Consider the following 16743-nt stretch of genomic DNA (forward strand, 5'->3'; position numbering starts at 1 on the left):
TTCTGGCCTCCAGAACTGAGAGAATAACTGTGTTAAGCAATGCAGTTTGTGGTAATTTGTTACAGCAGCCACAGGAAACTCATACAAGTGCTAAATCTTCTGCAATGAACAGAACAGTCCTACAGAACAAGAAACTGTCCTAGCCAAAATGCCAATAACACTTCCACTTAGCTAAACAGAGAAACAGAAGGTTAACTGAGAGGGCAAAGGAAAAGTAAGGAGGGCTAAATGATATAGAGGACAGGAACAGTGATACACAAATTTAAACAAGTTACAAGTTTTACCTATTTACTTAGAGGTAATAACAATTTTTGATGAGTCAGCCGTAAAAAATTTGAACTTCTCTCTTATTATATTCAGAATGAAGAACAAATCTTTTTTAAAAGGGGGAGGGGGGCCTTTAAAAGAAACTTGCAGGTTTAAACTACCTGTAAACCTGTTCATGGGCTTATTTTGAGGTCTCAATATTATAGGTAGCAGCAGGATAGCTTAATCTAACCCAGGGTCTTAGTTTGTTCAGGCTGCTGTAACAAAAATACAATAGACTGGGTGGCTTAAACAATGAACATTTATCTCTCACAGTTCTGCAGGTTGGGAAATCAAAGATCAGGCTCCAGTAGATTTGGTGTGTGATGCAGGCCCACTTCCTGGTTGATAAGACAGTTGTCTTCTCCGTGTGTACTCACATGGTGGAAGGGCCCAGATAGCTCTCTGGGGTCTCCTTTTTAAGTACACTAATCCCATTCATAAGGACTCCACCCTCATGACCTAACCACCTCCCAAAGGCCCCACCTCCTAATAACATCACACTGGGGGCTCAGGATTTCAAAATATCAAATTTTGGGAAGGACACAAAAATTCAGTCCATAACACCCCATAATCCATATCTATGGCCGAAGTCCCACTTTACTGTTTCTCACCACATGCACTTTTTATTTATCCACTACCTTTTCTTCCATCTGCTTTAGCTTGCTAATGGCACCAAAGGCATTAAGCCAGCTTGTGGCACCCAATTTATCAGTGGCCATCTTCTTGCTGCTGCCTCTTAGTTCACACTCTTTCTCCTTTAATGACTTCATATAGAAAATAGCCCCAAACCTGTAATGCCTGTTTCCACCACAGCTGGAAAGAAGAATCAAGAGACATTTCAAACTTTAGTAGTCCTTTATACCTATTCTCTACACTATTTTCAATGCCGAAAGAACAGTCTCTTCACTATTATCAAGGAACCTAAGTATGGCAGTCACAGAGATTTTTTTTAAAAAGAAAAAAATCCCTCTACAGACCCTTTCTTGCCCCACAGGGATAGAGCACAGAAATGACAGGGACACAAAGTGGTTACTTTTTGGTTCTACACTTCCCCTAGAAATGATAATAAAGCCAGCCAGACTATCCACCAAGGAAATGAGAGTCGGTGACAGTTGCAAGAAGTAAGATGAAAGTTCAACCTCCTCACTGGTCTCCCACCTGGAGTTTTTAACTATTGAGGAATAGAAAATATTTTTTTAAAAATTTATATACAAGCACTATGGAGAACACTATGGAAGTTCCTTAAAAAACTAAAAATAGAACTACCATATGATCCAGCAATCCCACTCCTGGGCATATATCCGGATAAAACCATAATTTGAAAGGATACATGCACCCCACTGTTCACTGCAGCACTACTGACAATAGCCAAGACAGGGAAGCAATGTCCATCGACAGAGGAACAGATAAAGGAGATGTGGTATATACACACAATGGAATATTACTCAGCCATAAAAAAGGATGAAATAATGCCATTTGCAGCAACATGGATGAACCTAGAGATTATCACACCAAGTGAAGTAAGTCAGTCAGAGAAAGACAAAATGCAAAATGGTGTATGTATCAATAGTAACTTAGGAAAATAGTATGACTTTCTTAAAGTCACACACCTATCATATGATCCCACTCCTAACTATTTATCCAAAGGAAATGAAAACATATATTCACACACTTGTACATTAATGTTTTGGGCAGCTTTATTTATAATCTCCCAAACAAGAAACAACACAATTATCCATTCATTTAATGGATAAACAAATTGTAGTATATCCACACAATGGAATATTATTCACCAATAAAAAGGAACTACTCATACCACAACATCATGAATGAATCTCAAATGCAGTATGCTAAGTAAAAGAAGCCAGACTCAAAAGAAACCCGACTACATACTGTGATTCCATTTATATGACATTCTGGAAAAGAAGAGACAAAAAGATTAGGCTACAGGTGAGAGGAGGGATTGACTACAAAGGGGCAGGGGGAAATTTTTGAGGATAGAACTGTTCTGCATCTTGGGGACTTCCCTGGTGGTGCAGTGGTTAAGAATCTGCCTGCCAATACAGGGGATATGTGTTCCAACCCTGGTCCAGGAAGATCCCACATGCTGCGGAGCAACTAAGCACATGTGCCCTAACTACTGAGCCTGAGCTCTAGAGCCTGTGAGCCACAACTGCTGAGCCCATGTGCCGCAACTACTGAAGCCTGCATGCCTAGAGCCCGAGCTCCGCAACAAGAGAAGCCACCGCAATGAGAAGCCCACGCACCGCAACGAAGAGTAGCCACTGCTTGCCGCAACTAAAGAAAGCCTGCACACAGCAAGACCCAATGCAGCCAAAAATAAATAAATAAGTTTATTTAAAAAAAAAAAAAGAACTGTTCTGCATCTTTATTGTGGTTTTACGACTGTATGCACTTATGAAAACTTTAACTCTACACTAAAAAGGTTAAATTTTACTGTATGCAAATTATACCCTTTATTTTAACAGAATTTGGGTTTATATTTTGTATGTGTTCTTTTTATTTCATTTTTTAAAACAATTAATTTTTATTGCATTTTTACTAAAGCATTAGTCTCTGGGGAATTCCCTCCTTTCACTGCTGAGGACCCGGGTTCGATCCCTAGTTGGGGAACTAAGATCCCACAAGCCACGTGTGGCGTAGCACCCCCCCAAAAAAAGAAAAATTAAAAGTATTGGTCTATGAAGATTTTTTTTTAAGGGGGGGGCGGTCCTTTCCTACAAATAAATTTGAGAAGCACTGACCTATACATATAACCCTAACTCACTTTACTTCTCTGGGCCTTCAATTTCTCATTTTAACTCAGAAATGGGTCAATATGGTTTCTAAGATGTCTTCCAACCCTAACCAAGAAAAATCTGTGAATATTCAATGATTTCTGGTTTCCTAAAGTGCCTACATAATATCTGACATATTACCCTACTCCTAATGTTTGAAGTACCATCACATTCTCCTGGTTTTCCTCCTACATCTTTGGTTTCTTCCGATCCTTCTCTGTACTTTCTTCTTTACCGTCTGTTAGATGTTAGTGTTCCTTCAGCTTTGTGTCCTGGAACAAAGGACACATCCACTTTTATAGCTTCAACTGCCATCAATATGACTCATCAGATGTCACTCTTCTTTCTAGACCCAAATATTCATTTCCCTACTGAACAGCTCCATTTGGAAGTCCCACAGGCAGCAACTTACCTAAGCTGAACTAATCATCTCCCCAAACCTCTGCTACTATTCCATACCTTCACAAATTGTATTATTATACACTTAGACATCCAAAACAGAATCCTAAGCTTCATTCTGACTCCTCTGAATTCTTCCCTTACCTTTCAGAGTCCACTTCTCTGCCACTAACTTATTTCAGGACACCAGCATCTTCAATTATTGCAACAGTCTTCTATTGATGTCTATGCCTACCTCTTCTCACCTATGGCCAAGTAGCTCTTTCTGAAAAAACCAAATATGATTGTGTCACTCCCCTAATTAAAACTTTTCACTGACTCCCCACTACATTCAGAATAAAGCCAAGATTTCTTAACATGAGTTACAAGGCCCTTCCTAATCTGGTACCCTCTTATCTCTTCAGCCCCATTTATTGCATCTCACACAAGCTATGCTCTCTTCATTTGGAATTATCATCAATTCCCTCAACCTACTGTCTCTCCTTTCTTGTCTCCATATGTATGCCTGTCCCTCTTTCCTCCAGGTCTCTGAACATGTTTCTCCTGCCAGAAACAGCTCCCCTCCAGGTTTTAGCTAAGAAATTATTTCTTGTGGGAAGCTTTTCTTGACCTCCCTCATTTATGCTACAGTAACAGCTCCTTACCATTATCCCAATGTATTACAATACCCATTTATGTGTCTGTATTCCCATTAACCTTTAAGCTTTTTGAGGACAGACACCATGTCTTGCTCATGGTGGTATCCCCAAGATCTGAACCATGCCTGGCACATAGTAGTCTATTCTGAGTTTACTAGTAAGAGTCTACTCGCAACTCAAAAAAATTTATTCCCTCCCTAATTTCTGCTCAAACTTCATTAACACCTTTTGAAATAGTTCTTAAAATTCCAGAAGAGTTTTAATAACTAGATCACTTGCAACTACCTTTCTTGACACAGAGAACTTAAATACACTTTAATACTAACCCAAGAAAAATGTATTGTAGAAAGAAAATGGAAGTTGACTACAAATCCAAATACAACAAACACCAAGAGTTTCTAATTTAACAAATATGCATTCATTCAACAATTTTAAAAAAGATTAAACTAAAGGGGTTCTATAATTTCATTAAGTCCGTGAATGCCTACTATACACAAAGCTTTATGGAATGCTACACTAGCAACCACTTGTACTCTTCTCAGCCTCACTTTCTATTCCCTCACTTTTTGGCCTTACCTTCTGATTGTGTATTTACTTCTACCTATTCTATAGCATCTATATATCCCTCATCTCATGAATTATTCTGATTACATCTATGCATTTTGTATACATGTGGCTGGATGTCAGTCCAAGTTGGTGTTAATGGGATACTGCCGTGGTTCAAAACATTTTAAAAAACTGCTCTTTTGGAATTACCTTCAGATCCAGTGGCACATTCTTTCCTCAGGTTTTGAGAACTGATATAACTTCTGAAAGCAGTCAGCAGTCTAAGCCATGTATGAGAGCATCAAGGGAGATCAAACTGAGTAATACTGTAAAATGTGGTAGACTATAAAATAACAGGACTGGATTTCTATGTAGCTTGAAATAATGCTAATGGCATCAATGGTAAAGGTACATAGCTTCTCAGTGTGACCACTTCAAAGACCATCACTTCCCTTGGCTATCTGCTTATCAAAGGGTTTAATCATAGGAAAAATGTTTACGATGTAACGTTAATTGAAAATTTCAGAATTCTAAATTATGTACATTATGATCCACAATGTAAAAATAATTTTAAAGTAATTTAAAAAATAAAAATAAGTATGTAAACAAGAACTGGAAGATAATATGTGAAATAAATAATATTGCTATTGTGAGAATGAATTAGTGTTTCTTTTTTCAAAATTATTTCATGTGATATCTTTTTAATGTTTTTTAAAAGTCAGAGTCATCACTTCATACTCACATATAGAGAGAGAGTGTGAGAGAGATCTGTTCTATTTAGTGAGAAATAAAAGTTAAAATTCTTTCAATTTTCTCTTCTACTTCTAAATGCCACAGAAAAGGTAAGACTCACATTTTTGAAAATGCATTGCTTTTACCACAATGTTGGGCTTCCAAGTAAGTAAAATCTTTTTGAAATGAGAGCATAAACTCTTAAGGTCAGTTTCATTCATCTAGCAATAAATAAATTTCAAATACCTTTTTGTCATAAATACTACCATTTAAAATATTAGTGGGGACTTCCCTGGTGATCCAGTGGTTAAGACTCTGCGCTTCCATTGCAGGGGGCACGGGTTCCATCCCTGGTCGGGGAATTAAGATACCATATGCCACACGGCCAAAAAAAAAAAATATATATATATATATGTGTATATATATATATACATACATATATATACACACACACACACAAATTTTTTTAGGATATATGAAAGGGAATAAAGAGGTCAATCATGTGTTTCTAATATTTAATTACTATCTTGTAAAAAAATCATTATTATAAATCCATAATACATTAAGAAGAATCTAAGGTATTTTCGCTTTTACAGACCTCCAGATACCACTGTCTACTGAGGGTCTCCAACTTGATTCAGGAATAGAAGGGCCTGTGACCAGGAAACAAGCCATGAAGACTGGCACACAGAAACAGAATTAAAGCAATTAAGTGAGTCACTTCATCTCACCACATTTTGGGTTTTGTCTACACCTACCAAAAATGTTGCATTAGAAGGAATAATGTGAGACTAAAACAATCCGAGTTCCTAAAGTGGTAGTTAGCATAAAAAACTGGAATGAAATAGGTGGCATCTTAAACCACCTCTAGAAAATCTAAAGAAAAGATAATGATAATCACTTCTATATGTAATTCACTACAAAGATTTTTCTATATAAACATAATACAGCAGTATTAACTTATATACACAATAATTTTCTGATTTTCCCAATAATGATCTGCTTAGACACTGGGAAATGCATTACATCTCTAATATAATAGTCCAATCACAATTTTTAAATATTAAGAAAAGTTATTCCAATTCTCATCCCAATTTTGTTACAAATTTTACTTTATCAACTTTGACTCGATGTTTCATGCCCACAAGCTAGACAATGCATCAAACATATAGTTATCGCTGCAAAGTAAAAACTAAAAATACCTTTAACTATAAAACGACAACTCGCAAACAACCGGCAGTGGTTAAAATATAAAATTTCACTTAACCAGATCTTGCACGTCAAACTCTGGATACATTGAAAATGGAAATGTTCTCTGCATCTAACAAACTACCAAATAATGTATAGATCTGCTAACATTCTGACCTCCTTACAAAATGACAAACTAGAACGGCAAAATTACACTCAGGCACATGTAGTACTCTTCTCTCAAATCACTCCACAGAGAACTTCATCATTTGCTCCGCCCTCTAATAACTCATGCAAAAAAAGTTCAGCACCATCACAGAGAACAAGACAGAGAGAATTCATAGAACGGCTTAGGGCCTTTCCTCCAGGCAGTAAGAGGATCTGCGTGTGCCCTTCGCAGGGGTCCAAAGGAAAAGAAAAACCGTGGGTTTGGGGTATACTGACATCCAGAAACTGATTTTGTCTCAAAGAAGTTTCTGCCGTCATTCCTATTTTATCAGCAGGAGGCCCTGGCGCCATCGTCTCAGTCTTTATTATTTTTTAATGGGGAGGTGGGAAACGCCACCGAGGATTCCTCCAGGCCTTTCCTATTAAGGTCTGGGGGGGTTCCCCCTCATTCTTCTCTTAAAATCTCAGTCTGGAGGGTACTCCTCAGCACGCCCCCCTTTCTGGCGGCCTATCCCCCGAGATCGGTAAAGGCGCTGCCGAACCCACCAGCCTCGCCGTTAAGGCGGGAGGGCCCGAACACGCCAGGGCCACAGCGATGGCTCCGAGGGGCCCAGAAAGGGGAAGGGCAGGCCAGGGACGGGGGGGAGAATGACCTGGCCAAGGAAAAACGGAATAAGGAGGTGAGGGGATGCGCTGCACCCCAAGGCTGCACAGAGAAGAGGCGATGATGATGAAGGAGGAGGGCGGTGGCCCGGGTGCGGCCCCCCACCTCTCCCGCCCCCAGGTCCCCGGGCCGGCGGGGGAGGATGAGCTCGGCCCATTCCCCGGGTCTGGGCTGAAAGGGGGTGGGGAGGTTTCCCTCCACACTGCGAGAAGACCAAGAACGAGGGTATGGGGTGCGCGGGGGTAAGGGGGTGTCTCCCGCCTGAACCCGGAGACCCGACGCCGTCGTCGCCTCTTCCTCAGGAGGGAGGACGAGAGCTGTGGGTAAAGCCCGAGGGAGGAATGCATGAAGGTAAAGGGAAGCCCAGGGCAGACCGGCCGCCCGCTCCAGACCCCACTCTCCACCTTCCGGTAACCGCGTCTCTTACCGGTGATGGCGGTGAACTGCTGAATTAACCCCTTCAGCGCCGAGGACGCCGCGGAGCCCCCGTGGGCAGCCATCTTACCGCCGCCGCCGCTGCCGCCGAACAACAACACAGACACACACGGAACGCCCTCCCCCACCTCGCCGCACGGTTTGCGCAGGCTCATTGACCGCCCCCAAGCTCCGCCCCGCCCACCCCGGCCCCCCGTGGCGGCCTGCGCAGGCGCACTTCCAGATCGGTCGGGGAGAGCTTTCTGCTCTCTGGGTTGGCTGCTCGGTTGCTGTCCGCCACCGCATCCTTCATTGCAACCTCTGGTGCCTTCCTCTCCAAGCTCTAAGGCCAGTCTCAGAGACGCGAAATTGCTTCCTAAGTTTCCGAAGGGCTTGGTAGGTAGTAGGCTATTTGCGTTTCAGCTTCACAAGCTTTATTAACAGACCCAACTGCCGATGACAGTATATTTTTTGTTTTTGCAACTCCAGAGCCCTCTACTAGGTTTCCTGCAACTCCTATCAAAATACAAATCCTACATCGTTGCACTAAAGCGACTTTCGCACCTGCTCCCCAGCCTCTAAACTAATTGATTAGTGCAGCAGCCCATGCATCAGAAGTAAAATACCAGAACCCGTGGTCCAGTCCATTTTCCTTCAATAAATTTGCAACACATCTTCCCTCAAGGTCTCAGTTTCCTCACCTATAAAATGAGAAGGTGTCATTTATGTAAGGAAAAAAATGTGTATATGTATATACAGTATAGGAGAGAAATGTATAGAAAGGTCACTGGAAAGGTGTCCTCAAAACAATAATGGTTACCTCTAAGAGAGGGAAGCAATGGAGGGCATGGTGAAAGCGGACCTTGAGGGGGTTTTTATCCTTTATTTTTAAACAGAGGTGATATTAGTATGTTAACTATATGATTTAAAGTACTTTAAAAAACAATTACAGGAGTACACTCAAATCTGGTGATCCACCCACCTTGAACATAAAGAGACTCAGTTTAGGTTCTAGCCTCCCACCTCCCACCCACATATTTTGCATCTACACAGAAAAATGGCCCAATAAAAGATGAGATGAGTCATCTGGAGAACTGACCCATTCTAAGAGTCTGTAAATGCGCTATTAGGATGAATTAAAAAATAACTAAGTTAAATCAAAGTAACCATAGGGTTATATGATTGGTGTATAAGAAAGCAGACTCCTAACCAAGAGTATTGTCAGTTAAATGACAACCTCCTAGGTTGCTGCAGTTTTCTAGGTGGGTTGAGGAAGCCCAGGAACCAGTTGTAGATTTGGGAAGCTGTTTGGGTCACATTAACACAAAGGTGCAAAAATGGAGGTGAAAACCAAAGCAAGAAACAGTGTGACCTCTTCCTTCCTAAAGGCCTTAATCCTAAAGTCTGTGTCACTGTAGCCAACCATGCAAAATGGGGTTCCAAATAAAACAGTCTCTCTACAAAAACTAGATGCAGTTATTTCTGTACCTCCATTAAATAGAGAGACTAACAATGAGATCTGTAGGTTTATTTCCAAGGTCTTAGGGTTCAGATATAGTGATGTCATTTTTAGATTAATCTTTTGAAAAACTGGTAAAGATCGTGGTATCCACAACTCTAGAAAAGATTTTGTAGAAATTAAAATGTAGGCTAAAAGAAAAGGAGGCAGGAAACTAATAACAAAACCTTGAAAATCAGTTTTGGATTGTTAAAGAATATGAAAGAGGGACTTCCCGCCGGTGCAGGGAACATGGGTTCCAGCCCTGGTCCAGGAGGATCCCACGTGCTGCAGAGCAACTGGGCCCGTGAGCCACAAGTACTGAGCCTGTGCTCTAGAGCCCCCAAGCCACAACTACTGAGCCTGCATGCCACAGCTACTGAAGCCTGCGCACCTAGAGCCTGTGCTCCGCAACAAAAGAAGCCACCGCAATGAGAAGCCCGTGCACCGCAACGAAGAGTAGCCCCTGCTCTCCACAACTAGAGAAAACCCGTGGACAGCAACGAAGACCCAACACAGCCAAAAATAAATAAATTTATAAAGAAAGAAAAGAATATGAAAGACCTTTAGAATCACAAGAAAATATATTTATATATATCCCCCAAATCATGGAAAATATGTTCTTTAAAAAACATGGATTATCCTCAGAAAATTGAACTGCAAAAGTATTATACATTGAATGATGGAAAATTAAAGTTTTAGATGACAAAGAGCAAATACCCAAAGCTAAACATCAGTTACTATTTGAATTCTTTCACCAAATTACACTAGGATTTTGTTTTTATTTTTAGGTCTGGTTTTAAGAGTCCCTGTCGCAAATCAATTTGTAACATGTTACTGTAATTGAAGGGAATGACAGTAAATGAGCTAGAGGGGATATTCAAGATAACCTGATTCAACACTTCTATTTTATCACTACTCTCCTGAGAGAGAGTTTGAAAGAGTTGCTCAAGGTCACACAACGGTGGGGTAGAGACTGGAATCCAAATCCCTTGAATCCTAAATGTACTATACTTTGATTGTAAGCTAAAATGACAATATTTCTTTTATTTAAAAACCAGATAATTAGATTATGTAGCTTAAAAAAAATCCAACTATATGCTGTTGATACAAGATATAGCTAAAACATAAGGATAAAGAAATATTAAGGGAAAAGTAAAAAGACATGCAGAAGTACTATTAAGGAAATGAAAGGTGGAGTAACTATATTCATTTCAGACAAAATAGGCTTTAAAGCAAAATGTATCATTAGAGATAAGGGGGGGGGGGCGGTCAATGACAAAAAGAACAAATCACCAGGAAGGTAAAATAATTCTAAATCTGTATGCATCTAGTAACATGATCTCAAGTGTGTATAAAGAAAAATTAATTTTTAAAGAAGAAATGACAAACATACAATTATACAACCCCCATCTATCAGGCAAAAGTAGTAAAGATACAGAAAATAATTATTCTATTCAAGCACCTGTGGAACAAAATAAAAATTGACCACAAAGCAATTCTCAACAAATGCCAAAGAATCATGATGATATAGAACATGTTCTCTAAATATTGATCAGTTAAAAATTAGAAGTTAGTTTTAAAATTAGAATAACTTTTTAAAAACTCACATACTTGGAAATTAAAAACAAACTTCTAAATAAGTCGTGGACCAAAGACAAAATAAAAGTGGTGTATCATTCAGGGTTCCAACAGATAACAGATGGTCACTCAATTTTTAAAAAACAAATTTTAAAGATGTGGGCAGGATATATGGGAATCAAGGGACAATGGAGGATCTGGGACTAGAAACAGTGGAACAGTCACAACCTCTAGGTCCAAAGGGACAGGAGATAGAGGAGTTACTGGAATACCAAAAGAGAATCTTATTTGCAGAACAGGCCATCTTTTAAGAAGCAGTGACCTTCTGTCAAGGGATGTAACCAGCAATCTCACAGAGAAGAGACCAGGAAAATAAATACCCTGACCTCGTTTTCCTTCTCCTCTACCATCTCTTGCCAGGAATTCCCACTAGCAGAACCCAGCTGGAAGACAGAGGACACAACAGCCTGTGGGGCAGAGAGCAGGGTGGAGAGGGGAGGAAGTGAGTGGGTCTGGAGGGGCAAAGGGAAGTTGATAGAAACAAATGGAAAGAGAGAAATATTTAAAACTGAATTGTCATGGAAATACATATCAGAATTTGTGGAATGCAGTTTTAACAGTGCCTAAAGTAAAAGTTTATAACCTTAACTGGTTATATTAGAGAAGGCTAGAAAATAAACAGCTCAATAACTAATCAAGAAGTTAATAAAGAAACAGTGGAGTTAACCTAGGGAAATTTGAAGGGGAAAATGCAGAAATAAATAAAATAGAAAACAAAATACAAAAGCTGGTTCTCTGAAATAACAAGTAAAATTTAAATCCTTTTACAAATTAGATTAAGAAAAAAAGGAACATAGCAGATACAGTGATTTTTAAACTAAGAGAATATTATGAACATTATGCCAATAAATTAGGAAACAGATAAATGGCAGTTTCCTGGAAAAATAAAATTTACCAAAATTGACTCAACTATGAGTAGACTTATGAAAATTAACAAAATTGACTTCACCACACAAATAAACAACGAGGCCCAGATGACTTTACAGGTGACTTCTACCAAGAAAAAAGAAAAAAGAAGAAGAAGAAGAAAAGAAACAGATGATCCCAAACTTATGCAAATTATTCCAGAAAAAGAAACAAAAGGGACAAATAGCTCTTTCTGAAAACAAAGCAGTAAATGAAAGCTCAGCCTCACTTATGGTTAACTGAGATAAAAATGTTATACTGAACCAAAATTTAGAAATCCAATACCACAGACACATATGTACATACATGTACACATTTATTTTTTAATCAGATTTATTCAGGAATGAAGGTATAATTTTACAGTAAAAAGATCTTTCAATGCAATCACAATAGTAGAATAAATTAAATATGAGAAACCATTTGATCCATGTGATCAGATACAGAAAAACATTGGTATAAATCAATATCCTTTCACAAAACAAAACTAAAAAAAAAAATCCTTAATGCTCTAGGTAGAGAAAAAAACTTGCTTAACCTAATAAAGTATATTTACTAAAAACACAGAGTAAACAGCTTTATAGCTAATAATAAAACATTTAAAGTCAAAAACAAGATAAGTGGGCTTCCCTGGTGGCGCAGTGGTTGAGAGTCCGCCTGCCGATGCAGGGGACACGGGTTCATGCCCCGATCCGGGAAGATCCCACATGCCGCGGAGCGGCTGGGCCCGTGAGCCATGGCCGCTGAGCCTGCGCGTCCGGAGCCTGTGCTCCGCAACGGGAGAGGCCACAACAGTGAGAGGCCCGCGTACGGCAAAAAGAAAAAAAAAAACAAGATAAGTATGCACTCTATCACTATTTCTATTCAGTGATATACTAGAAGTCCTAGCCTTAGCAGTAAGACAAGAAAGAATATATTAAAAATTTTTAAAGAAGAAAAAAATTGTTATTATATACTCTATGACTATTTACATAGAAAAATCTAAGCAAACAGATAAATTTTTGAACCAATAAAAGAGTTCAGGGACATTTCTGGATATAAAACTAAAATGCATATTTTAAAACTGTGTTCCTAAAGATGAGCAGCAAATAGTTTGGAACTGTAATTTTTAAAATATCCCATTCACGGGACTTCCCTGGTGGTGCAGTGGTTAAGAATCCACCTGCCAATGCAAGGGACACGGTTTAGAACCCTGGTCCAGGAAGATCCCACATGCCACAGAGCAACTAAGCCCATGCACCACAACTACTGAGCCTGCTCTCTAGAGCCCGCATGCCACAACTACTGAGGCTGCGTGCCACAACTACTGAAGCCTGCAAGCCTAGCACCCGTGCTCCCCAATGAGAGAAGCCACCGCAATGAGAAGCATGTGCACCACAACGAAGAGTAGCCCCTGCTCACCGCAACTAGAGAAAGCCCGCACGCAGCAACAAAGACCCAACGCAGTCAAAAACAAATTAAAGAAAAAAATCCCATTCACAATAGCAACTAAAAATATAAAATACGTTAAGTATAGATCAAGAAAAATTCACAAGGTCTTATAAAGAAAATAATAAACTTTATTGATAGGCATTAAATGCCTATGTAATTAAATAATTAAATTATATTCATGTATAGGAAGACCCAATGTTATAAAGATACCAATTTTCTATACATTAATCAATAAATTCAGTGTAATTCCAATCAAAATCCCACAGGATTTCTCCAGTATTTTAATAAGGTGATTTTAAAATTCAAAAACAAAGCATCAACAATAGTCAAGACACTTTTAAAGTAGAAGAACAAGGTGGAAGTGTTGCCTACGAGATATCAAGAATTATTATAAAGGTACAGTAACTAAGACTGTGTGGTATTGGTGGGGAATAGACAAATAGAGTACAGAATAGAGATTCCAGACACAGACACAAACGTATATGGACACTGTGACAGAAGCAACATTACAGATCAGTGAGGGAAAGGTGGACTAAACAATCAATGACCCTGGGACCAAATAAAATTAGATCCTAACCCTATATCAGATACAAAAATAAATTACAGATTTATTCAAGATCAAGTAAGAAGAGCAAAACTTTGCAATTTTCATAATAGCATATGTATAGGGGCTTCTCTTAATGACTTTAAGTCAAACTGCTTTGCACAACTCAAGGAGGGGATGCCATGCACTTAGTACTCCAGGGGGTGCCATTCACATAGGCCAGAAGGTGATTGGAAAGCCCTGAAGTTGTGGATCAGGAGGTTCTGATCAAGGAAGGGAAAAATTTTCTTAAAGGAAACATAAAATCACAAACCATAAAGGCAAAAAAGTGATGAATTTGACTACCTTAAAACTAGAACTGTCTGTAATGTAAGGGATGAGATTTGAACCTAAACAAAAGGAGCTGACAGGAAGGTTGAGGAGTGGTGTATACTGCAAGTATAAAAAGAAAATCCAAAGAATAAAAATATCTAGTTATTTTTTCATCTTTCAGGTGGGCTGAGTGTTACTGTCACCAAAAAAGGTATATTACGTTGTGGGACAGGCATTAAGTATTATGTATTCTGTCAGGAAATTCCTACTCAGCTGGCTTAAATAATAAAAGTTAGGGCAGTGTCTATGCCCAGTACCACAGGGCTCCAGGCCTGCTTCTCTCTTGACTTTCCCTCATCTGTCTGAGCTTTGTCTTGAGCTGTTAGCAGGAAAGCTGCAGCAGTTCCAAGCATCACATCCAGATACAATAACATCCAGAGGAAGAAGAGCCAACTTATCTCTTCTGCCTTTTTTTTCTTTTTTTTAATTGAGAAAGAAAACATTTCCTAGAAGTCCCTTGAGAGACTTTCCTTCAAAATTTATCGGTCTGAATTGAGTCACAATTCTGTTCCTGAAGCTGTCCCTGCCAAGGGATATGAGATAAACATAACTGGTTTAGTAAAGCATATGGCTTTGTGGAGGAAGGTGGACACCTCCCTAAAGTCTGGTGCTTTTAGGAAGAAGGAGGGGAACGGGTGTTAATTAGGTAATTGTCAGAATCTGCTCCATTCATAAAGCTTCACTCTGAGCATGATGAAATATTCTTCTACTTCCTTTGTTCTGATTTTACCTTTACCTAGAATCCTTCTGAGTGATACTTAAACTTTCCAGGTTCCTTCATACCAGGAGAGTGGTGTAGGAATATGTTGGTCATTGGAAACTTCTGTCTCTCAATATGAGATTTAAAAACTGGTATTTTGGGGCTTCCCTGGTGGTGCAGTGGTTGAGAGTCCGCCTGCCGATGCAGGGGACATGGGTTCATGCCCCAGTCCGGGAAGATCCCACATGCCGCGGAGCGGTTGGGCCCGTGAGCCATGGCTACTGAGCCTGTGCGTCCGGAGTGAGGGGCCGCGTACTGAAAAAAAAAAAAAAAAAAAAACTGGTATTTTGGTTTAGGGTTAGAGTTTTCTGTTCCTATGTTTTTTGCTATTTCCAGAATGTTATGTAAATAGAATATATAGGGTAGAGCCTTTTGAGTCTGGCTTCTTGCACTTAGCATAATGCATTTAAAATTCATCCATGTTGTTGCCTGTATCAGTATTTCATTCCTTTTTATTGCTGAATATAATTCAGTTGTAAGCATGTACCACAATCATTTTTGCACTCATCAGTTGAAGGGCATTTGGGTTGTTTCCAGCTAGGGGCCATTATGAATAAAACTACTATCAACTCATGTACAAGTTTTTGTGTGAACTTAAGTTTTCACTTCTCTTGGGAAAATACCTGGGTGTAGAATTGCTGGATTGTATAGTGCATGTTTGACTTTATAAGAAGCTGATAAACTGTCCAGGGATTTTTAAATTTCATTTTGGGGAAGATGTCTGGCAATCATCACCTCAACCGAGAGATCAAAGTTAATTAATATTACTAAGAATGGGGCAGCCTGATATTTTATATTCCTAATGTGATATGTTAGGAAATACACAGCATCACCTATGACACATTCTTGGCAAAATTGTTAAGCAAACTTCTAGGCCTAATTTCCAGACTACAAGAAAGATCAAGAAATAAGTTAAAGGACTCTATAAGGAAGCACTTAGGCAAATCCGGAATATGGGCATTCACAAGACAACCATACTGGTCTCTTCAAAATGTCATGTCATGGGCGGGGGCAGGCAGGTAGTGGAAGAGGGAGAAGGCAAGGGGATTGTTCTAGATGAAAAGGGAGTGAAAAGGAAAACAGCAAAATCAATGCCTTCATTGGATCCTAGTTATAAAAAAACAAAAAACGAAAAGAAAACAGCCATAAATACCTTTTTTTTGGACTTCCCTGGTGGTCCAATGGTTAAAACTCTGCACTTCCACTGCAGGGAGCTCGGGTTCCATCCCTGGTCAGGGAAGATCCTGCATGCCACGCAGCTCAGCCAAAAAGTAAAATAAAATAAAATAAGTTTAAGGCATCTTTGGGAAATAAAGGTAGAGATTTTTTTTTAAAAGAAAACTTTTTTTCTGCAAACTGAAAATTTTAATACAGACTCAATATGAGATGACATTAGGCAATTATTAATTTTCTTAGACGAGATAACATTGTAGTTATGAAAAAGTGGTTTTTATTTCTCAGAGATGCATTCTAACATATTTAGGGGTAAAATATTATGATGTCTGCAATTTACTTTTAAATGGTTCAGCAAATTTAAAAACTATAACAGAGCTATGATAAAATGTTAACAATTGTTGAATCTAGGTAGTAGTATACAGGTGTTCTTTCAAATTTTCTGTATGTTTAAAACATGAAATACCTTAAAAAAGCTAATTATTGTATTTTTTATTTCTATAAGTTCTATTTATATTTCAAATCTGGTTAGGTTTTTTTTTTTCCTTGGCCACGCCGTGCAGCT

The 16743-nt window shown here is 39.0% G+C and overlaps 1 protein-coding gene across 1 annotated transcript in view; it reads right to left on the reverse strand.

Moving 5' to 3' along the window:
- UBXN7 (UBX domain protein 7) overlaps nt 1-7991 on the reverse strand; it is a 58870-nt gene extending 50879 nt beyond the window's left edge. The window contains exon 1 of the mRNA XM_027120573.1: nt 7870-7991. Within this exon, the coding sequence (XP_026976374.1) occupies nt 7870-7942 (73 nt within the window). The 5' untranslated portion in view covers nt 7943-7991. The remainder of the gene's footprint in view (nt 1-7869) is intronic.
- Nucleotides 7992-16743: the final 8752 nt, after the last annotated feature.

This window comes from Aethalodelphis obliquidens, unplaced genomic scaffold, assembly GCF_003676395.1.
Source record: "Aethalodelphis obliquidens isolate GAN/ISIS:26980383/991018 unplaced genomic scaffold, ASM367639v1 scaffold1, whole genome shotgun sequence".
Lineage (NCBI taxonomy): Eukaryota > Metazoa > Chordata > Mammalia > Artiodactyla > Delphinidae > Aethalodelphis > Aethalodelphis obliquidens.